General features: G+C 34.4%; 3 protein-coding genes across 10 annotated transcripts; 1 reads left to right on the top strand and 2 right to left on the bottom strand.

Moving 5' to 3' along the window:
• Positions 1–202: 202 nt before the first annotated feature.
• On the bottom strand, positions 203–4,631 carry LOC124184357 (mitochondrial import inner membrane translocase subunit TIM44). 4 transcript variants are annotated; one of them, XM_046573964.1, is made up of 9 exons: positions 4,497–4,612; positions 4,144–4,300; positions 3,924–4,076; positions 3,285–3,530; positions 2,550–2,754; positions 2,324–2,472; positions 1,823–2,011; positions 1,273–1,447; positions 203–1,198 (listed from the first exon to the last, which is right to left on the bottom strand). In XM_046573964.1, the coding sequence occupies exons 3-9, from the start codon at positions 3,963–3,965 to the stop codon at positions 951–953; spliced, it is 1,254 nt and encodes a 417-aa protein (XP_046429920.1). In that variant the 5' UTR covers positions 3,966–4,076; positions 4,144–4,300; positions 4,497–4,612; the 3' UTR covers positions 203–950. The 4 variants fall into 4 exon arrangements, with proteins under 4 accessions (XP_046429920.1, XP_046429918.1, XP_046429917.1 ...); XM_046573962.1 differs by lacking the exon at positions 4,144–4,300 and having other exon boundaries at positions 4,497–4,631; XM_046573961.1 differs by lacking the exon at positions 4,144–4,300 and having other exon boundaries at positions 4,468–4,555.
• On the top strand, positions 4,550–7,348 carry LOC124184361 (thioredoxin, mitochondrial). 4 transcript variants are annotated; one of them, XM_046573976.1, is made up of 3 exons: positions 4,550–4,629; positions 5,048–5,260; positions 5,418–7,348. In XM_046573976.1, the coding sequence occupies exon 3, from the start codon at positions 5,882–5,884 to the stop codon at positions 6,302–6,304; it is 423 nt and encodes a 140-aa protein (XP_046429932.1). In that variant the 5' UTR covers positions 4,550–4,629; positions 5,048–5,260; positions 5,418–5,881; the 3' UTR covers positions 6,305–7,348. The 4 variants fall into 4 exon arrangements, with proteins under 4 accessions (XP_046429932.1, XP_046429930.1, XP_046429929.1 ...); XM_046573974.1 differs by lacking the exon at positions 4,550–4,629 and adding an exon at positions 4,651–4,790 and having other exon boundaries at positions 5,458–7,348; XM_046573973.1 differs by lacking the exon at positions 4,550–4,629 and adding an exon at positions 4,651–4,790.
• LOC124184350 (pecanex-like protein 1) lies at positions 7,035–20,586 on the bottom strand. 2 transcript variants are annotated; one of them, XM_046573940.1, is made up of 16 exons: positions 20,087–20,586; positions 18,491–18,737; positions 18,129–18,404; positions 17,638–17,990; positions 17,303–17,446; positions 16,767–17,014; positions 16,311–16,570; positions 15,825–15,893; positions 11,882–15,096; positions 11,315–11,776; positions 11,061–11,205; positions 10,539–10,797; positions 10,114–10,467; positions 9,939–10,051; positions 9,550–9,824; positions 7,035–9,115 (listed from the first exon to the last, which is right to left on the bottom strand). In XM_046573940.1, the coding sequence occupies exons 1-16, from the start codon at positions 20,237–20,239 to the stop codon at positions 8,834–8,836; spliced, it is 6,855 nt and encodes a 2,284-aa protein (XP_046429896.1). In that variant the 5' UTR covers positions 20,240–20,586; the 3' UTR covers positions 7,035–8,833. The 2 variants fall into 2 exon arrangements, with proteins under 2 accessions (XP_046429896.1, XP_046429897.1); XM_046573941.1 differs by lacking the exon at positions 15,825–15,893 and having other exon boundaries at positions 20,087–20,585.
• Between the last annotated feature and the right edge of the window lie 1,369 nt (positions 20,587–21,955).

Here is a 21,955-nt window from a genome sequence, read left to right as displayed (position 1 = left end):
ACTCGCGAGAGAATGACGTCACGGCCCGCATGTGTGCCCGCAATATCACTAGATTACTGGTAGGGTGATACAGGAAGAGATTGAATGGATACACTTTCTTGCAGGTGCATTATGACCACAGCACTTGAAATAGAAAACTCTCTTCAAATCTTTCAGTCATAAGACTCAAAATTATTCGTAAAGGAACGTAATAAAGTATGAATTTATGTTTGCGGCTTTATTTTTATAACATGTGTAAAAGAGGTTCAAAATTTAACATTGAAGAATTTAGTACACGTTCCAAAAGGGTGTAATCAGGTGGTCTCATTTATTAAGTACTAGATCTGTTTAAAGTAATATTCGGAATTCCGATTTTCGATAGGTAATTTGTAATCTCTATAAGTTGAATATCGTAGGCCTACATTACAGTAACAAGTACAACACCAAAGTAATTAATTAATAAATATGACACGATATTTCTTTATATTTGTATTTTACAAGACTTGTCAGGAGATAACACTCTCTAAACGAACAAGTCAATTATTTACAGAGATATAACCGTGGTTTTGAGACGAGAATGTGCCTGTGATAATAAAATGTAGTACGCTCAATTGTATTTTAAACTACAGAAACAGGGTTTCACGAATAAAATGAAAATGAGATATCATGTAACATATCCATACAGAGTGAAATTTGTCAAATTCGCAACAAATTCTGGCTTTGATATAGAATAATTACAGGATATGAGGTTGCTCTGGATTCAAATAAAAATGAATAGTCGCAGACTGTTAGCAAGTAACAGAGGACCAAATCTCGCAAAATGTACCATAAAATTGGAGCTTACGGTATTAATTTTTTTGTTTCATTTTTCGATAAAGTCGATCCAGTGCAATGTGAACTATGAAATCATTGTCTACTTGATAACGAAATTTCCAAGGAATCCTGACGAATTTTCTTCAATAGAATCTAAACTACAAAAATTGTTCCGCACTATTGGCACTCAGATCCAAGAGTCGCCATGCTGCTCTTGGATTCAATTCAGTAGGATCTCGACATAAGACCCAAACGTAATTCACTCGCATCACTTTTTCTGGATCACCTTCAATTACTTCATTTTTCGCGTTCCTTACACACATAATTTGCTGTGATTGGAAAGTTATTATTAGTACGGGACCTTGCTCCATAACTTTCCCCATCACAAGATCTACGTTGTCGATATCTGCAATTATATAAAATTGTATTATACAAAATTGTATCTGTGCATTTAATTCAATATGTATGTATGTAACCTACCCAAAATTTTACTGTCTAAATAGTATCCTAATTTTTTTGCCTGTGTTAAGGGCTGTGATATAAGATTGTATGGTGCTTCGTGACACCAGTCCTTTAACGTATCCAAATCACCTCTCACCATCGCTTCAAGAATGTTAGGAATTATATCTGTTTCACAATCTCTCAGAAACTTGACCTAATTGAAGCACAGTCAATATCAGTTACCGTAAGTGTTACTTTTATTCATTAACTTAGTTCTTGACCACTATGTGTTGAATGGAGATTAGTTCTTGGATATGAAATTTATATTGCATAGACATACAGAATAATGCTCATTGGAAACCATCTCAGTGATTTTCTGGGAATACAAACGTTAATTGACCTCGTTTTAAAGTCGCAAACTTAGGACGATTCCAAGTTAACAATGAGTGGATAAAGCTAAAGGAATATTATACAATAAATATTAGATTCTAGATTTCTAGATTGCAAGTAAATAAATGCATCCCACATACTCAAAGGATATAACCATTGCTTGAAATTAAATAAAAGAGAAAAATAAAAAGACCCATACCTTGTCAAAATTTGGATCTAATTTACAAATTGCAGTTAGTGTTTCTGAAAGTTCCGTTTTTTGAAATAGACCTCCCATTATATCCGTCACTTTGTCTGTGAGTAGCCTAGAAGCTCGTATCATAGGATTATCGGATTCTTCATATTTCATTTTCCAGTCCCAGACTTTATTAACATATGGATTGTTGTCCTGAAAAAGCGGGAGAAACAAAATTGATTAAATCAATTTTTGTTTGAATGTTGTAAGGATGTGGTACCTTCTGAAATTTCTCAAAAAAATTGTATTTTAAATTACATACCTAAATACTTTAATGACTGTATTGATTAATCTACACCAGACAGTTATGAAGATAAATTAGGCTTAGATAATGAAATTCTACATGGCTTCTAAAATCATCGTAGATTCCGTCAATAGGTGAACTTAGTAAGAAACTACTCAATATGTCATACCATATTGTACGAAACTGTACTGTTACTTTAGAAACAAATACGTGAACTGTACCTTAAAATTTTGCCATGATTGATAAAATTTGGAATCTTTGTGAAGTTCGACTCCAGTAGCTTCCTCATTTGCTTCCACTTGCTTTTCGTCCACTATATCGGGTACTTCTTTCCGTTTTCGTAATTTTTTTGGAGGAACGTAAACGCGAGCTGTTGAAAATATAGTAACAAACTTCTGTAAATAAGGCATAAAAAATTATGACAATAAACTTTATGTATTTAAAAACCTTGTATTCCTTGCTGATCAAACTCTTTCCGGACAGCCTCAGCAGTTTGTGATATCGTTTGAAAGGCCCCAGTCTTTCCTATAGCTTGACTTTTTTCAGAAATAGTTTCAGCTGCATCTTTAGCTGACTTGGTTATTTCCTCACCGAGTTGACCGGCCTTTTTACCTATTTCCGATTTACTGGCCTCCTCCAAGACACCTTGAACCTGGAAAAATAAAGCACTGAACGAATTATTTTAACTGAGCAAGTACGATATTTGAAATGACTAATAGTAAATTTTTAAGGGAAGACTTTGTCGAGTTTGCCAATTTTTTTATTTTATCTTTGATTTTCCACACCTGTGAAAATACCGTCAAAGATTCATTATATGTTTTGATCGTGGTTGTGCATCATCCCCAAAAAAATCTCAACTTTTGGGATAAAAGTGTACACACAAGGAATGTTTCAGAAAACTTCTTCAATGACGGCTTCTATACTATCATATTTCATACCATAATCCAAAAATTAGGATGCAAGGAATTACTGATTAGAATAAAATAAATTGGTACGAAACCTTGGTATGGAAATAAAAATAAAATCAAAGAATGTTAACAACTTCATAGAAGTCTACCCTTAAATCAAGTGGTAACTGCAAAATACGTACACATTAATCTTCAGAAATATCCACATATGATTTATATTGCTAGGAAAAATGAAAATTCTAAAGAATTAACTGAACCTCTTTCAAATTATCACCTTTTCTTTGAGATGATCCAACCTTTCCTTGATTACTTCCGAACTTTTATTAGCTTCAGATTCAACGGTCTGAAATTTTTGTCTAGCAGATTTTAAGGCATCCGATTGCTCAAGCTTCTCAGCTTCTTCACGAAATTTTTTCAGTGATTCTTTCATCTCCTTATTTTTTTGCATTTCTTGTCTAATATTCTCAACAAATTGTGAAAAGAAATTTGGTCGGCGTGCTGGACTTGAATACAATCGCATCTGAAATCAAAACTATTAATATTCACTGTGAAATAAGCTGTAAAATGTAACAATTATTATATTTTGTTCAAACTAAATTGGTATAAAATCATTCAACAATAAACACATTGGTATTAATCAAAATGAAAAATATTACAGGAGACTAGCAGTTAAAATTAGAGAATGTATGTGCTAACGTAGATCAAAATAAGGTTTTTAAGGCAAAGCATATCGGCTATCTCTAATAATGTGAAAAACTGATACTTCTATAAAATTATAGATATTAAATTTTATTGCATTATTCCATTTAAAAGTAGTTTGGCATATTCAACAGCACGCATTAACTGTATGAGAACATATGGTAAAACTAATCAATAGTCTATCAGTTCTGCTTTGTTGCGTGATTTAACTTACGTGTATACTTGTTGAACTACTCTCCTCGATTTGACGCAGCATTTGATTGACGCTCCATATCTGAGATATATCTCTATAGCCATTTGAATATCTGTAGGGGAATCGTGCGGCACGAACAATTCCAATAAAATTTGATTTACCAGCGATACAGTTCTGGAATCAATAAGTTGAGGTAAAAAACGGGTTGCCAAATTTTTAACATGGAGAATGAAAAAGATACCTGCAAAACGTGTTTATTGTCAAACTTCAGCAGTGGAATTAAACGCCCGCTATTTGATAACGGATGAATTAGATAAATTTGGGTGCAAGGTGGACCATAATATGTTCTTTGAGACTATCCGGATGGCGTGGTCAATTCCAATATCGACAAATAGGACCTACGGTTAAACTTTTAGGAATCAGAAAAGTTTGTCTGACGAAATCTAACCTCACTGTTTCCGTAAAAGTTGCCGGTTGCGTTACAGACTTTCATGTAATTAGCAAATGATGGCGTGACAATAATACGTATGAACAGTTTTTTGGTTTTGCACAACTGAAAATGTACCTTGCAGTTCATGAATATGTGATATTTACCATTTTACAAGCGTTTTATTGAGTCCATTGAACGAAAACGTTGAATGTCGAGAAAGCAGCCATCTGCCGGCAATTCCAACCAGCAGAGCAAAGGAAAAAATCCGATAAAATATTTCAGGCAAAAGATGGATAGGTTAGTTTTCGTAGTGATAAATGATTGAATATTTTAAAACATGCGGTTGTAAAATATTACATTTTCTTCGTAAATTATTTGTGTCATATATAAAAAAGTAAGTGTGTATTGTATTTCATTTTCGGAAAAATTACGAAATAATGCAACAACGTTATCAATAGGTAAGTAAAATACGTGTGCATTAGTAAAATTCCGACAGATTATACAACGATCGACTTGGGAATAGTAGATACAGACAGACATATATGAGAATTACGCACGGAGTGATTATCGATTATAAAGTAAAAAGCGATAAATTTCTATAAGTTTGCTAGTAATTTGCGAATCATTTTAAAGAAATTCTATTTTAAAGAGCACACAATAAGAAACAACCATACATAACTATTCTGCAAAGCATTTTAATTGAATAAATTTTCAGGGAATGACAACTCTGATTTTGGGAGTTGGGTTTGGCACATTTATTATACTCACTCTCTGGTTAACAGCAGGCTTGATTTGTCTGATATCCTTGCGGACTCAAAAAAAATTTGGTCTGACAGCACTAAGTGTTACGGGACTAATTACGATTGCACTACTCAGTATTCCAAGAGCTTCAGAAAACTCTGACGTCAGTAACGAGGCGATAGCAAAGGTAATTCTTTTTCATTTGTTACAATCGATGTTTTGTATCAAGTTTCGTTACCTATTGGATACTTTACTCTACATACATTGCCTTTCTTTTGTGCTGAGAAATAAAAACACATGGTATCATATTAAAAAAAGGTAACAAAATATTTTTCAATTTACAGTCATATGATCAGTTATTCATTTGGCGCACGTTACTCCTAGTTTTATTGGCTGGTTCATCTTTGGTGGCATTCTTCGCTTACGTCAAATTTGAAGTCATCACACCAGTAAAAGCTGTACGAATAAAGAGCTGGGTTATTTAAGAAAGTACAGTTTTCCCGGATAAGAAAGCTACGAATTAAATATTTTTAACTTGCAATGGTTCTTGATTGAGTTCTTCAGAAACCATATCCTTACACATAAAATTCTTACGTGCTTCTTCATTGTTGAGATAATATATATTACCTATTCGAAATATAACTAATCTCAATACTAGTTACATAATTAAATATATCTGTATAAATAATTATATTGAAATATTATTTCAAACAATTTTTCACATAAGTTATATAAATGCAGATAATTTAAAGTAATATATACGTACAGTTATACTATTGTATTTAATTAGATATAAAGCAGAGACAAAATGTTGCGTTGTTTGAAACACACTATGCAGCTGTCGATGCGTGGGATCTCCTTATTGAGCCGTAGCAATAAGAAATTTGAGATTAAGGACAACAGAGAGTTTATAGAAAAGGTAATGAACAGTACGGTCCCTGTGATAGTTAATTTCCACGCAGAGTGGTGCGACCCATGTAAAATTTTAACTCCAAAACTAGAACAGCTAGTAGGACCAATGGAGGATTTAAATCTAGCTGTCGTAGACGTAGAGTCAAACCCTGAGCTAGTTCATACTTTTGAAGTAAAAGCTGTACCTGCAGTAATTGCCGTATCAAATGGCTTAGTTGTGCATAAATTTATTGGCCTCATGGAGGCAGATTCTATAGAAAATTTAATTCAAAAACTGAAGACTGGCGCTGAGATTGCCCCACCTAATAAGAGTAATTAATGACCAATTCTTTCTTTTATTACCTTTATCTAGTACTTCGTAAATATATTATTTTTATGGTGCGATAAACTTGACCTAATATGTGAACGTGTCCTTTGCACAGCATTTTTTTTGCAAGTTTTAAATTTATACCATCTGCGAGAATTACATTCCACCGCAAATTAGGAATGCTGAAAGAGTTGAGGAATTGGTTATTCATCTTAAAATCGACTTTTAAATCTTGAGTCCTGCAGTAATAACTTGTACTCTGTATTTGTACTCTGCTTTTCATAGATTAGGATATGGATGTACTTAATACAAACTCTTCTTTCTAATGAATTTTCAATTAGCATGCAATTTTCTGAAATAGATGGAATAATGTGGTTTGTAAAACTAGTTGAATTAAACTGATAATTTGAATTAGCTTTCCAAAAGCTTCATATATGCTGGCGATTTTACATTTGGACTTGACTATCTAGAATGTAATCATTTGCACATAAATCTTATACATATATATACATTATATATGTATACGTATGTTCCTATTTTCAGAACATAACTTCAAATAAATTTTTGTAAAAACTGAATGATTAATAAATATAAATGTGTGTTAAATATCAATTACGTTTTGTTCTGTCCAAAAACTTACTCTATTTACCTTTCTCGTTCTCTTGGGAATTAGATTTTTCGTTCGAGCGTTATTAAAATGTACTACGAGTGTGCATTAGATGAGAATAATTCAATGCGTCGATTTCATATCAGCGTAAACAATTTATTAACAATTTGGAGAAGGTTCTACTGAAACACAAAGTATTTGCATTATATTATACATCACATCTCTTTTGAATATTTTGTAAACTTTTAATAAAAATATGTCCACAAAAAGAGACAATCACACAATTTTAGCTATTTACATTAATTATCTTCCAATTATTATTTATCACTTAAACAAAAAGGTAACAAAATGTAGAAAAACATGACAGATTTGATGCATAATTTTGAAATGGATTTAATCGCTTGTTGTACAGAATAAAACCAATAGTCTGTTGCCCGCGATTAGTCTGACATATAAGTTTGAAAAGAATAAGTCATCATTGCTCTTATATAAAAGTCAATTCAAAATAATAATAGTGATAATAATTTAATAAAAATTTAAAATTAAACCTAACATTGTATCTAGCTTTTATTCCGACTACAAGCAATACCCATTTCTCTCATATACGAGAAAGTTAATTAGAATAACTAACTATATTATAAATATGGTACAATAATTTGGTATACGTTTTACACTTTTATGATTTATATGAGCAGTATTCATATAGAACAACACTGAAATGAAAGGGCTCAAATACCAAATCAAACAACAAAACTAGAAAACGTAACAAATTTTCTTATTTTATACTATATTAATTTACTTCGGTTTATTCACAGATCACAAGCTCTAATTTCAAAGTAGTAATTATTTGAAAATGAAAGTTGTCAATTATTGCCTAGTGATAGACTTTCTACGAACGTTATTTCATCAACTTTTAAAGATGTTAAAAATCGAAAGAAAAAATATGTGACAGTATATCAAAGTGGGACACTGTGTTGTTTTTAATGTGGTGAAGAGAAATATAAAAGAAATATGCTTTGATAAAAGTGCGAAAAGAATTGGTATTTTACAAACTATTTAGTTTCTTTAAAAGATTAATAATTGAATAAAATATTTCATTTTTCAGTTTCAAATTACATCTGCGATATTGGATAAGTTCTGAATTTAAGAGGCATCATTCATATCATACAATGTAAAATGTTAAATTAAAAAAATTTATTATTCATTTAATATTGGTTTGAAAATGTTTGCCTAAAATTGAAAGTTTCTAATTACTCGATTATTTGGAATTCCATCTATTTAAAACGTTTTATTTTTTGACAAATCAAAGCAAGTGATGGGTTGTTCATTCCAAAAATTCAAACAGTAAAGTTAACATCATTCATAATAATTAAACAAAAGTCAAAATGCAACTACTTTAAATCATTGATAACTTAAGAATTTTATATTGATCTTCAAGTAAATGTTGTAAAGAAGTACTTACGTATGGATACTAACGAAATTATTCATGAAAGTATTCAATCGATAGTGCAATGTAATGAATAGCAACTCCGCGAAGCTAAAAACGTAAGACTGTCTTACGAAAACGATTGAATATAAATTATACAATTACAGTTTTACAGGAAAAATGCACTCATGGGCAATGAAACGACAACGATAATTAAAGAAATATGAAATGATATAATTTTGATTACAAAATCAGAGCTAAGACGGAGTTTTTGAATGACTGAATAATATTAAACAAGAAATATATCAACTCTATTTAATCTCTCAAACTTGCTCTAGTTCAATAAATCTTACTCTAAGTAACATAGCTAATCATTTGCACACAAGTCTTGCAAAACTTATTAGGCAATGGCAATGAATGTGACAAGTTTATAGATTATTGTTATAGGAAACTTTACAATAATTCCTTGTAGGTTATCAAGAGTTACCGAAAACCTTAAAAATTCTAGTTACACTTCGGCACCCAAGTCTTGTACACCCTGTTCTGCCACAGGGACATATTTCTCATCAATTTTGACAAGTAATATAACTTTATCAACGTGTGATCGTCTATTGGGGTCACGGTGATTTGGTGACCAACGATGTACTATACAACCTTCCATGCCTTTCTCAGGAACCCAGTGCTGCCATCCAGAACGACCGCCTTGCTGTCTCATTCGTTCATCTGGCCATGTAACATCAATCCTTCTTCCCAAATTTATTGCATCATACACTTGGTTTGGATCCACGATCTATATACATTTCAGCGTGTGGTTATTATCGATCGATACGTGGTATCCAAAGAGGAATTTTGCAACATTTCAGGATGGTAAAAAGACTGGATTAGGACACGTAAAAATGTTGTATATTGTTCGTCTACCTATCTGTTTAATAAATCAAAAAATACACCAATTTCTTTGAACTTTGCAACACAGATATCTCAATTTGTAAATTCTATATTGAATTTAAAAAAAATCAACCAGAAATTAAGGGATTTCAACAATACTGATTTCTAGGTTTGTAAATAAACTCTTTAGAATTAAGACACGTGCAAATAACTGTTTGGGTGTATATGACTTTTTAGCTGTTTCGTAAGAATTTTATTCTAAGTTCTTGGAATTCCTTTTAATCTACATTATGGACGACCATTAGTTTTACGTCATGTAACTAATTTAATAATACATACTCGAACCCTTTGGAAGACTTCGTCTTTTTCTTGTTTATTTGTGAAACTAGTTTCGCTTTTAGATTCAGCTTTTATATCTCCACTGCTCAGCAATCCGGCCAAACTAGCCAATGTTGCACTTGTGGGCTTTCCAACTGATGCCAAGGAACCACGGTTGCCTCCGAGAGAGCCTGTATTTGCTCGACCAAGTGAACCTCGCCCTGCGGAGCCTCCAATTTGACAACTTGAATCCATGGATTGTGAACCCGATGTATTGTGACCAGATTGATTGTAACCTAATAATCATACCGGAAAGAAAATTAATTGATCGATTAAATTGTTAATCGAATGTGAATCAGGCTTATTATATTGAAGACTTCATGAACACAGTGTATGTTTGAAACACTTACCGGAATGTATATTATATGTGGTCATAGCGTGAACTCCTTCAGTACCAAATCCACCATCATCCTGTGAACCAGTACCGCCGGACGAACAACCCTGCCCGCATCGCCGTCTCACCCTAGAGCAATGTAGAGTTAATGATTAAAATTGTTTGTTGTATTATAACTTTGAATGTCGTACCTTCGCCACAATTTGAGTACGTTGTTTTTAATCGAGCCTAGACTCAACGGCCCTCCTATTATCGAACACAGTTGCTCATTTGTTTCAGCATAACTAGTCATCAGTGGTGACACATAAATTGGATAACCAATTGGCTGATCGCAAGAACTATTAATTATGTTACGTAAAGCTTGCTTGGCATTTTGTATCGAACCACGTTCAGGATTTCGATTGCGCAAGTATACAAGTTCCTGCTGTTGACCAGCCCAAAGTCCACGGACACATTCACGATTCATTTTGATTACTCGAAAACTGAGATAACGTTTATTCAGCATTATCACTTTATATTCATCTATTCCGTCATCTAGCACATGCCTGTAAATGTTGTTTTAACTTCATTAGAACTATAATTGATCATGAATTATGCCTAAACAATTGTAATGTACCTAAGAGCGAGAAGACTTGGTGCTCCACCCAGTACTGCATTTCTCCACAGTGGATCTGCTTCGTGGCTAATCACAAGTCCTCGATCGTGACCCTCAATTGCATCATACAAGGCTGCTGTCTCCTCGTACTCTTCAGAGCTCATAAAGTGATCTTGATGTAACTTTAGAGCCATTCTAACTCCTTTTGCTACTACTCCACGCAACAGCTCTACATCTCTAAGTACCCATTCGTCACGTGCTGACGTTATACGAAAATCTCCTACAACACAAGTGACCATCAAGCAAATATTTCTACGTGAACTCTTTGAAGTATAATATTTGCAGATAAATGCGACAATAATTCAAGTGTAATTTATTGAAAACAGGCATTTTCGGAAAGAAAGAACAGCCTGCTTTTACATTTGGAGACAGGAGTTTTATTTTGTATTATGTTAATCTATGTGACGTCGTCATACTAATGTGATTATTTTATTCCTATCATTACTTTCAATTTTACTATTTTAACAAGAACTCAGTATTTACCTTTGAATAGAGCATGTAATCCGTACAGGAAAAATTCAACACTAGACACAGTGTTGTGAGATGCTGCACCTAATGCACGGCGCCCTAAGAGACTTAATGCAAAACACAGCGATACTAGACATGAATCTCTCGATCTCTCCAATAACTAGAAAACGAAATAACACAGATATGAGTTACACTATATTGACACAGATCTTTGGCATTGAGTACTATTATGCTTGACATAGGATTTAAAGTGCGAGTTGCAGCCATACCTTGTCACGTTTCGCAGTGCAGAATTGTATCCAGTCCAAAAAAACATTGCAAAAACTACTTCTGGTGATGCCGCTTGCACGAAAATCGAAATCTTCGTCAATGTTCATGTTGAAAACAGGATCAAGGTCTACAAAGTTCTTTTCCAATGTCGGTTTCAACGCCTCAATGATATCAGGATTTTCAAGCCACTGCATTAGCTTACTAGATTTAATTGCGTAGAAAATAATACTCTTGACGTAATACGTGACGAGAACTTTCCGGAAGTCAAATACTTGTAGCATAGAGACTGCAGAATTATCAGAGATTGAATAACCCTCCAGGACATACTTGCTACTAGCTACTTCCCAAGCAAGCCAGCGCTGACTAAACGCGGCGTTTACGCTCAACACATTGGAAAAATGGCCCATCTCACAGCAGCAACAGTTGTTATTGGCCTCAATGCCCTCTGATATGGCCTCAACCTATCAATAACCAATATGCATAAATGCAATAGTGAAATGAACCTGGTCAGTTGAAGATAATATGTTTTATAAAGCAAATATGAGGGAAAAAAAATGAATGTTTACCTCTCTCTGTTGACAATAGGTTCCTCGGAACTCAAGCCCTCTCAATTGAAATGTGACTAAGCCATTTCCTAATTGCACAATGTGAACTAAACAGTTCAGGTAGTCAGATGCAAGTAAAAAACAGTCGCCTTGAGTAACTCCACCCCAACGTCCAAGTGCCAAATCTCCGTATAGACTGTGCTGGAGCGATCTTGTAAGTTGTTCGTAGAATATGGAATTCAAGTTATTGTCATCGGCACCCAAATTGCGCTCCAAGTGGGACGACATTCTAGTGTTTGAATGATCAACTCTTCTCGTTTTGTAGTCTCGTTCCCAGAATTTCACCGGTCGTACATAGGAAGAAATGAATATAGCACTACCCAGCAGAGGATTCAATGGAGTACTTAAAATGGCAGATATTCCAGCTTGTAAAAATAACATTGCAGAATGTGGGACAGAAAAAGGCTGTGCAAATGCATGAAATGCGCTGCCCCACGTTATCTGCCATGGTGCTATATAAGTGACAACAAATCGTATTTTTAACAAAAGCTCATAGACTTTGGAGAATACAATTCCCATTACGAAATAGTCGACTAAAAATGTTTCTCCAATATCTCGAAAATCAAATTTAAAAAGTAAAACAGTAAAGACGAGGATAAGATAGCGTGTGGAAGGATCGGAATATGCTGAACGCAGTGCTTTCATCCCGCAAATAACGACAATAAGAGAACCTATACCTTCTCCAAATTTTTTGACAATATCTGGGGAACATTCTGTCAAAGCACCTAAAAATAGAACTGGATATAAAATATTTCTCTCGACAAAACAAAGACAGACGGAAGCCTTTTCAAACCACATTATTTTAGCAGGTTCTTTCACTTCAAACTGAGTATGTTCGTGACTCCTCAATACAGGTTTTGCTAAGCACAGCCATGGCAACTGTTTCCTGAGTTGTGGCATAATATAGTGAAGCAAGAATCCCAAACAACTTGCGATTCTCCATAGAACCGGATTTAATTCTGGTTGCAATGCGGTGAACACTGTTGAGCAATGAATTGCAAATGATAGAATTCCTAATACAGTACATACTATTAAATCGTTCTTGAGTCTGATATTTACAGTCGAACGTAGTTTTTCAGGTAGAGGATCGATCAGTTCTGAATCTGAAATTTGTTCGCTAACTTTTATTTTAACGTCTTTTTTTGTTCCCAGAGATCGAATTTTAACGTCTCTGTATTTAGAAGTTAGATCATCTTTGTGAGATGTATTTTCTATAATCTTCACTTCTCTTTCTTCCAGATATAATTCCGGAGGCCATAAATTTCGCTTAACTATATCCCAAACTACACTAGGATCTGAAGAAGATCTGCTCAAGTGATACGAAGCAGCTACAAGTAAACCAATAAATATGGAAAACAAAATGTGCTGAGATGATTTAGACTCAGTTAAAGCACCATAAGCGAAACCATATAGGATAAGAACTGTCAGTACACTGCGACAAAGGCAATAAACAGAAGAAATGAGGCCAGTCGTTGCATTCCCGCCGAAAATATGGATATCAGCATGCTCGCAAAGATACATTAGGAATGTGTTTATTTGTGGAAAAAGTCCCAATGAAAATACAATGGGAAAGCACAAAAGGAAAATAAGCAAGACGTTTCTTATTTGTACAACAACTGCCCGATCAGAAACGAGTATTCCATAAACACGAAAATCGGAACTTTGAAAATTGTCAAGAGATTCGTTGAGTATTAGAACTAATCCTGTACAAATGATGAAATATACAGGCCTTGAAAATGCAACAATACGATTAAATCCATGTGTTGGCGAGGCAGCGTCGGGTTGAACTGATTTTAATAACGAATACTGACAACTGGCTATAACAATACAAAATATAAATGCAAAAATGTCACGATAATATTCGCGTTGCAAAAGTAAAATTCCTAAACTAGCAACAGCTACTGCCAAAATTGTAGACACCACAGTTTCGAATATTGTTAAATTTCTGTCCAACAAAGCTAATAAAGCCAAACGATCAAAATGGACTTTGATATGAGGTAGCTTTCCGATTTTCCACTTATAATAATGTTTTGATTGTTTGGCTTTAGCATCATTGGGTATATCCAAGCCATCAATAAAACGATTCCATGATAAACTCGTATTTGTTTCGGCTTCTTGATGCGCAGGTAGTAGTGATAAACCTGGTATGGAAGTTCCATTTTCAGCAGGAAATAGATTCAAATTGTTACGCAGATTTAGTCTTCGATTTCGGTCTTCCAATGGTACATGCCGAAATGGATCTCTTTCAGAACTATCCAGTACATATTGACTGGATCCTGCTGCACTTGACGAAACTAAATTAGAGGGCACTACATTCTGTGTCTTTGTTTGGTTTGTCACAGGACTTGATAACACTGGTGGGGTATCAATTATCACTGTGAGCGCGGCTGAGTTTAGGGATAAGGTGCTGTAACTCTTGGCTAACGAATTAGTTAGATCCCAAGTTTCGTCACAATGTAAGCTTTGATACACTTGTTGACGTAATAAAGTATTTAATAATTTGCCATTCCCACTTGATGCAATTTGAGAAGTATTTGCTATCCCCGTTCCTTTTTCGTCAAACGTATACGTTAACCAGCGGCCATTCTCGTCACGAAAACAATGCACAGCACCTTCGGTGGTGTCATTGTGGCTCGTGGCCAAGTGACAATTATTATTTGAAATCACACTGGCCAAGGCAGTTAAGGGCACTGAATTGTCTTCACGTAAGTTACTTCTGGGGCCTCTATGCGTTCTGTTTGATCGTTTTAGGCGTTTGTGTTTAGATCGCGAATTCCGGGATTCTGTATTTCGAGTCAATCTCAAATCCGAGAGTGTACCAGATTGGCCAGGTAAGTCCCTACCGGTACTAAGCAGAGCCGCCAGTAATGGTGGGGCTGGAGTAGGTAATAGAGTACTCAGTTCGTTATTCGAACCACTAGTTTGTTCAAACTTTCTTTCCCTTTCCCTACGAACTTCTAGAGTTCGTTTAGGTTTAATAAGAGTAGGCGCTGTATCTGGTAAATGCTCGACATTAGATTCCACAGGTATCTTTGCACGACATTGTTTTGGAATGGCTCCTTGATGACGCTTACAGTCCACTTCAACCTGGGATAGTAATTTTTTTTTCACCTCATTTTCGATACTCAATGTTGTTGTGCTAGACGATCCGGAGTCCAACTCTTTTCCATGAAGATCTGTAATAAGTATTTTGTAGTAGAGAAATCCTCACAATTTCAATTTGAAACCGAAAAGATTTATCATTTCCAATATCTAGTAAATTCATTCTAGATTCTTAAAAATTAAAACTTTAGATTCAAAACTTAAATTCAAATGGGTGCAGCAGTAAGTATACCGATTCATATAACTAAAAGTGTGTACAATTCGTAACAGTTTCCAAATATACAGGTACAATAAGGTTTGGCATCATATGCTTATTTCACACTGATATTATTTCTACTATATTATACTGATTAAATGCTTATGCAAAACACTACGAAAACATTCATCCAAAAGCAATGAACTTTACGAGATTGACATTTGTTTGAAAATCTACTATCAATCGAAATTACCAGCATAATTTGAAATAAAGGAATCACATGTGCAACGGATATTTTGTACTTCAGGTAAAACTTGCACCACCACTGTTTAGGTGTGTACTATATTAGATGTGTTCGTTTCACTTCAGGTTGTTTGAGCGATACAGATTTTCAGCTATTTTACAGTACGAAACAAGTGTAAAGATCTTGGTTAATTAGTAATATTTGAATGAAAAGAACACAGCTACTACTACATAATAAGTAGGCGCATTGGAGCAACTGTATTGTTCAAGGCTTATTTCTAAATAATACTCTAGATACTACTACATATGTAAAGTGGATGAAAATTACTAAGTACTACTGCGGAAACGCGAATTAAAACTTACAATCAGTGCTAGCCGTCTGTAGGCTCTCTGAAGTGTCCGTATCATCGGATCGAGTAAACATCCAAAACGCTGGCAGCGTATATTAGAAAAAGTGATATAATACTAAAAGTATTATAAAAGGACTTGACGACGTGTACTAATGATGTTTTTATAGTTTCGGACGAGAACATTATAATTTTTTAATATACACCATAGATAGTTGACACAAATATTACTATCCTTTGTTTAGTTGTAATTCAAAGTTGCATTCTGAATATTGAAGTTAATGTGTTTCCAAATCATTAAGTATAAACCGCACATGCGTTTTGCGACTTTCAGAAGTCATGACATTGGCACATCCAAGTTTAAAAATAAACCTCAAATTTGCGTAATTAAAGCAGAACAGTGTTCAATGAACTGCAGTGAGAGGCCGATTCTAATTTTTTGGTAGTTCAGCTTGTCAGTTTTAGAGATCTTACCTGAGTAGAATTTACCAAAAAGACTTACCACTTTGACTCTGTGATGGTTCTACTTCAGAGTCGGTATGTTCGAAAAGCCAATCAAAACCAGAACTAGCAGAGTACAAGGGGTCCTCAACATTTTTGCACTTTCCTTGCTGTTTCTCTTTGTGTCTTTCACCGTCAGATAATTCATGGCTACTCTGACTGGTGTTACTAAATCTACGTTTATCGTTAGTCTTAGTATCGTCCAGCAGAGCATCTCGTGAGTTCGCAGAGTCGTTATCAATTACTGTATCTCCATTGAACCTATTTGGAAACGTTAAATAAGAGTTACAAACATTAAAGATTTCGTTCAATTAAGACGAAGTAAATTTTTTACTAGTCAGATTTTCTTGAAAACTAAATAATATTAAGAGTCTGTAGAAGAAAACTGCGATTTTTATTGTACACCGAAAAAGAGGACGTGAAATACAATACGGATATGAATTCAAATCGTTTGAACCTTGTGAATCGTTCTTCAAATCCACTGGTGCTGAGACTTCTATCCCTATTAACTCCTCCGGCCCCATTTTCATTCATTTGTCGTACAAGTAGGGGACTGTATGAATCTCGTCGGCTAAAACCTCCTGAACTTTCCATAGGGAATTGTTCATCGCTTTGCTCCGCGATTGGGTAGACTATTTCTGAACCATAACTGAGGTATGGTAACAGCTGCAGTTGGTTCCTTTTCAACGTGTTTTGTGGTAAAACCTTTCCAAAATTCCACATGATTTAATTTTACAAGGATTATCAGTGTATATCAAACTTTAAATTGCTTTTGGATATCATTCACAATCCATACACGAATAGGTGATTCGATAAAAAATACCTCTCAGTGATTGTACAAGATTCAAGATTACTAATTCGCCATTATTTTAAACAGCATGTATGAGCATTCAAAACAGGTTAGCTCCATTAACAAGTAATAGCAGAATCATATTTTCAGACTGAATTATAATACTCGTTTGCTTTTACATGTAATAAGAGTAACATGCAAACCTTTTTTGTATTTATAGTTTCAAGGCTCTGTGGGTGAAGTGGAAGGTTGTTGTCGTCATTGGAACTTGCATTTTTACTGGTTGCACCAATAACTTCCAAACTTTGTGGATGCATAAGAGGCTGATGTGGCTTTTTAGGAATAACCTGAGTGCATTAAGAAAAATTTACATACTGATGAGAGAGTATTTCAGAGTATTCTACCATTCAAGAGATGATGAAGAGTAGTACCCAATTTTAAATTATAAATGCCACTTAGGATTTAAAATTGCATTGATAAGTAAACATCCAAATATATATATGAAGCTTCAACTCTTCTGAAATAACCACATATATACCTCCAGCGACTGCGGATGAGATGGAATCTCATTTTTTTCATTGTCTTCTTTTTTAGAAATAATTTCTAAACTCTGAGGATGATCAGCATTTAAGTGTGTTTCCAATGGAATGGAATTGGAATCTAATCGCCGGACGCTCTGATTTGATTTCCAATAGGGAAAGTCATCCCCATGCTGCTCTAATTCAAGAGAACTAGTTTGCTTGATTTGGCTTTCAGAACCAGTTTTACCCAAACTTCCTTGCTTTGAGTGACGACTGCGCGAGTCTTTAGAAGAATAGCGTGAAAGCATTCGGGATCCTGTTTGATCTTCTTCTGCAATTACAACACACTTCTGTCGCATCAGTCGACAATCTGTAAGTATAGGAATGGCCTAAATTACAAGTAATTGACACACCAGTTGTTTTGCGTTATTTATACAAAAACGTGAATAAGTTATTCATCTCATGCTTCAACTCGCCACGATTATCAAATTTTTATTAATTCACTTACCATTGAACCTTTTTCTGAGCCGATCATGATCTTGAGTAGAAAATAGTTCCGCCTTGTGCACATTGATACTTGTAACAGTGGCCTTACCGAGCTGCTGAGCCTCTTCAGAGCTTTCTGAGCTATTCTTTCTATGTATCTCAACTTTCAGATCTATAGTAGAACTCGGTTTATCTCGATTATATTCAGATGTTATGCTATCAGCATCTGCATTTTGAGCATTTGGCTCAATGTAAGAATTTCGTGACGAGCATTCGACTGGTGGGGTATCAGTTTTACCTGTTGAAGTAAGTTTTCAGTGTTAATTCAGTGATTGCCAAGTTAGTAGACCAACCCAAATTCACACAATTGTAGTGTGTCTTTACCATTCAAAACCTGAAGCTCTATACCCAAATCAACTTGATCCTGAGGTGTTTCACGACGTTTATTTCTTGGCACTCGTTTTTTTTCACTCTCTGCCTTCACTTGACTCACACTTTGACCTGGCTCTTCTAAGCATTCGGTGGTATCGTAGACACAGTGTAGTGCATGATTTACACATTTTATTGTACCAAACAAAGCCACTATAGATGAAGAATATGCCAGCCATACATATAACGTTGGTGGAAAATACTGAAAAATTGCCAGACATTTGCATAAACTTATAATGCACTATAATAATGTGAACAATGTAAATAATCTACTAAAACTTAATTATACTAGCCGTGGCAAACTGTTGCGATTGCATGAAAATTATAGTGTTAGAAAATAAGATTCACAATTATTTGTTACTTTAAAGTTGTTCAATAAATGAATTGAGCTACAAACAAAACCAAACAAATGTCGTAACATGTTTCAACTGTATGTAACAGAATGCAAGCATACGTATTTTCCCCATGTGAAATTCGATATGGATAAGTGGTAATTTATTAGGTCGATACCTCATATATTTTAAAAATTGGAGATTGACTCTAGAAAAATTTATTAAGTATCACATGGGTCATGGCATAGTGATTTATATCAAGAAGTAAAAATAACTCGTTCTTTTAAATTGCCAAAAGTTGGAAAGGAATATAATGAAACCAAAATGTAAGAACTGAGATTCATTTTGCCAGGCTAGTTTATTCTTTGATGTTGAATTTTGCTTGCACGGAAATAATGATGCCAGTTTGGAAAATTGATTTTTTAATTATTGGTTGTTTAACTTTTCTACTTTCATTGACATTCTGAAGATTCATGATAAATGTAAAAGGCGGCATAGTAGTAGAAAGCTGTAATAGTTTCACCGTGTCTATTCTCATTATAGAATGAACTTATATGGGACATTATAAATATGCCAAATGTTCGTGAGTAAAGAATTTTCCAGAAAAAATTGAAGTGTCCACACATGTTTTCGATACACGCTAATTTTTATGTGCATAGAATTTTTCAAAAAAACAATCTCTGAGGGTGACAGACACCGGAAGCTTACAATTAGTTCATACCTCTTGTGTGTGTTATGCTTTCGGTAGTGATAGAATACGATTATTTAGCAAAACTCTAGCAAAGGTGTAACAAAGGCTAAACTCAACCTAACCTGTGTCACTCAACTTTAGCCTTGAATAACCGTTCTGACATTCCAATTTTTTGCCAAAAATTCGAAGCAACCAAACATTTGGCGTGTCTGGAGTGTCCCGTGGAGGTTCACTGTGTAGTGCGATTAGACACTTAGAATAGTTTAACCTAACATAACCTTACTGATTAAACAAGCTTGTTTACTTATGATATCAAATAGTTTCAACATCTCGTCGACTACTATCTGCAATCTTCGAATGTTCACATAAATATTTATGGTAAACTAATTACTATAGATTCAAACGATTGAGTTCCATGCTGACGCATAATCTGATATTATTGTTTTGATATGGGTTGTAGATGGAGGTTCGGATTCTCCGAGATGTTTTGTTATGATAATTGATTGATAAATAACTGCACCAACTTACTAAATATATGGTAAATGGTAAGCAGAGAAGCAGTAACCAAATATAAAGGTGGAAGGTATTGGAAAATACGTCAAGATGTGGGTCATAGAACCAACCGCCTGTCAGGCTCGCCCAGACTCCCTGTCGAAGGATTTCTAACGTTTGTGAACCCATCCCAGTAATAACAATTCCTTTTCACCATTTTCTCATTTCCTTATAAACTACGTGTCACTTAGCATTTTTCACATTCACTAAAATCAGAACTGCAGTAACGTGGTAAATGACATTTTTACTCCCGCTCTTACGCCTACCACAAGTTTATTTTATAGTACAGTCTAATCTTACGTCTAACTGACTCATCGCCATTTTGGACTATCGATGACTGTCGTGAAATACGCTAATTTAGTAAGATGAGCCACTCAAATCCTTGGCCCAGGTAGACCCTATGAGTATGCCAGGGTAGAGTCTGGCAAGCGCGTAGATATTTCAGTGGCACGTATACACCGTTGACTGGATGCTCTCAAAGACGAATACCCTAATGGGGTTTTGTGTGCTTATGCGATTGCATGCTAAACGGCTTCCACTGGTAAAGAAACTACCGAATGGCTGACACGGTGTTGGTACTTGTTTATTACGTATGTACCTTCAAGTAAACGCTTTACATACATTGATACATAACCGCTTCTCCCTTTAGAATACACACTACTTTGCTGCATTATGAAGTTACGTTTACCAGGCTCTCCGTAGAGGTTCTACCGAGTTTTAGAACACATTCCTGATCTTGACATTTCTGGATGTGTTGATGAACGTAGAAGTATGAAACGGACGTTCTTATCTACTTCGCGGTATTTCCAAACTGATTACATATTTCGAAATCTACATACTGATTATTTTACAAAACATAGGAATATCGTGTTTGCGGCGTCTGTGCAATTAACATCAATCTCTGTAAATGATTTCAAATTGTTTATTAATAATGCATGTTACCTACAGGATATGGCCATGTATTATTATTAGTATAATAATTATAATAGATTCAAGTTGCTACTTAAAATTCTTTATAATTAGATATTTATAATACAATGTACATACATACATACAATACTTGGAAAAATACATTTTTAGTGCAAATAAAAGAGTTGAGCTTATGTTCTTCGGTCTGTGATGGTATTAAATCGGAAAAAACGTAGAATTACAAATTCTGTGAAATGCATTTAAATTGAAGAAGACTATTTGACCGATATCTCGCGACTCAATGTCTTGGATCACAGTATTAGTATGTACTGAGGAATATAGCATGCAAGTCGATTTCACTTCAATGCACTCTCATTATTATGAAATTGCGATGTATGGTATATCAATTTCTCATACAATATATTGTATAATCTCATAATTTCGGTAGCCTCAAATTTTGAAACTCGATCAACGAAGATTTTCTGATAACTCCAAGTTTTGTATAAGTTCAAAGTCCGCATGAGGTTCGTTTAGTACGAATTTGAATGAACTATGAAGGTTGATATTGTATATTTTAATTTTTTTTTTACTTTACTATAATATACCTAGAATGAACACATCAAGAGCAAATGATCTCTGATGGTTTAAATTGTGAGCCAATTTTTACATAATTCATAATAAGGCGCTTGTTGAATCATTTCCAATTTCAACAGATAATAGATGTAATTTCTACATTTTTTTATACTAAAAGTGCATTTCAGTAATATGTATTCTACCAGTAAATAAAAAAACATGTTCAAATAACTTTTAATCTTTAGGAATACTTCTCTTAACTATAAAATGATTTTATTACTTACGTTTGTCTATTGTAAAAGGTTGAGGATATGAGTGATTCAAAGTTCTTGATGTTAATCAGTTAAGATATGCTCCGTTATT

The sequence above is a fragment of the Neodiprion fabricii genome, chromosome 6 (assembly GCF_021155785.1).
Source record: "Neodiprion fabricii isolate iyNeoFabr1 chromosome 6, iyNeoFabr1.1, whole genome shotgun sequence".
NCBI classification, from domain to species: domain Eukaryota; kingdom Metazoa; phylum Arthropoda; class Insecta; order Hymenoptera; family Diprionidae; genus Neodiprion; species Neodiprion fabricii.
Note: the sequence above shows the minus strand (reverse complement) of the source record. Positions and strands in the feature narration are given on the sequence as shown.

Coding starts and splice junctions, on each gene's coding strand:
- LOC124184357 (XM_046573961.1), bottom strand. Junction 3,531..3,923: donor GTAGTTCAACAAGTATACAC/GTAAGTTAAATC, acceptor TTTTGATTTCAG/ATGCGATTGTATTCAAGTCC. Junction 2,473..2,549: donor TGATCAGCAAGGAATACAAG/GTTTTTAAATAC, acceptor TATTTTCAACAG/CTCGCGTTTACGTTCCTCCA.
- LOC124184361 (XM_046573976.1), top strand. CDS start 5,882: ATGTTGCGTTGTTTGAAACACACTATGCAGCTGTCGATGCGTGGGATC.
- LOC124184350 (XM_046573940.1), bottom strand. CDS start 20,239: ATGGGTTCACAAACGTTAGAAATCCTTCGACAGGGAGTCTGGGCGAGC. Junction 17,015..17,302: donor AAACTATAAATACAAAAAAG/GTTTGCATGTTA, acceptor AATTTTGGAAAG/GTTTTACCACAAAACACGTT. Junction 10,798..11,060: donor ATTACATGCTCTATTCAAAG/GTAAATACTGAG, acceptor CTTGTGTTGTAG/GAGATTTTCGTATAACGTCA.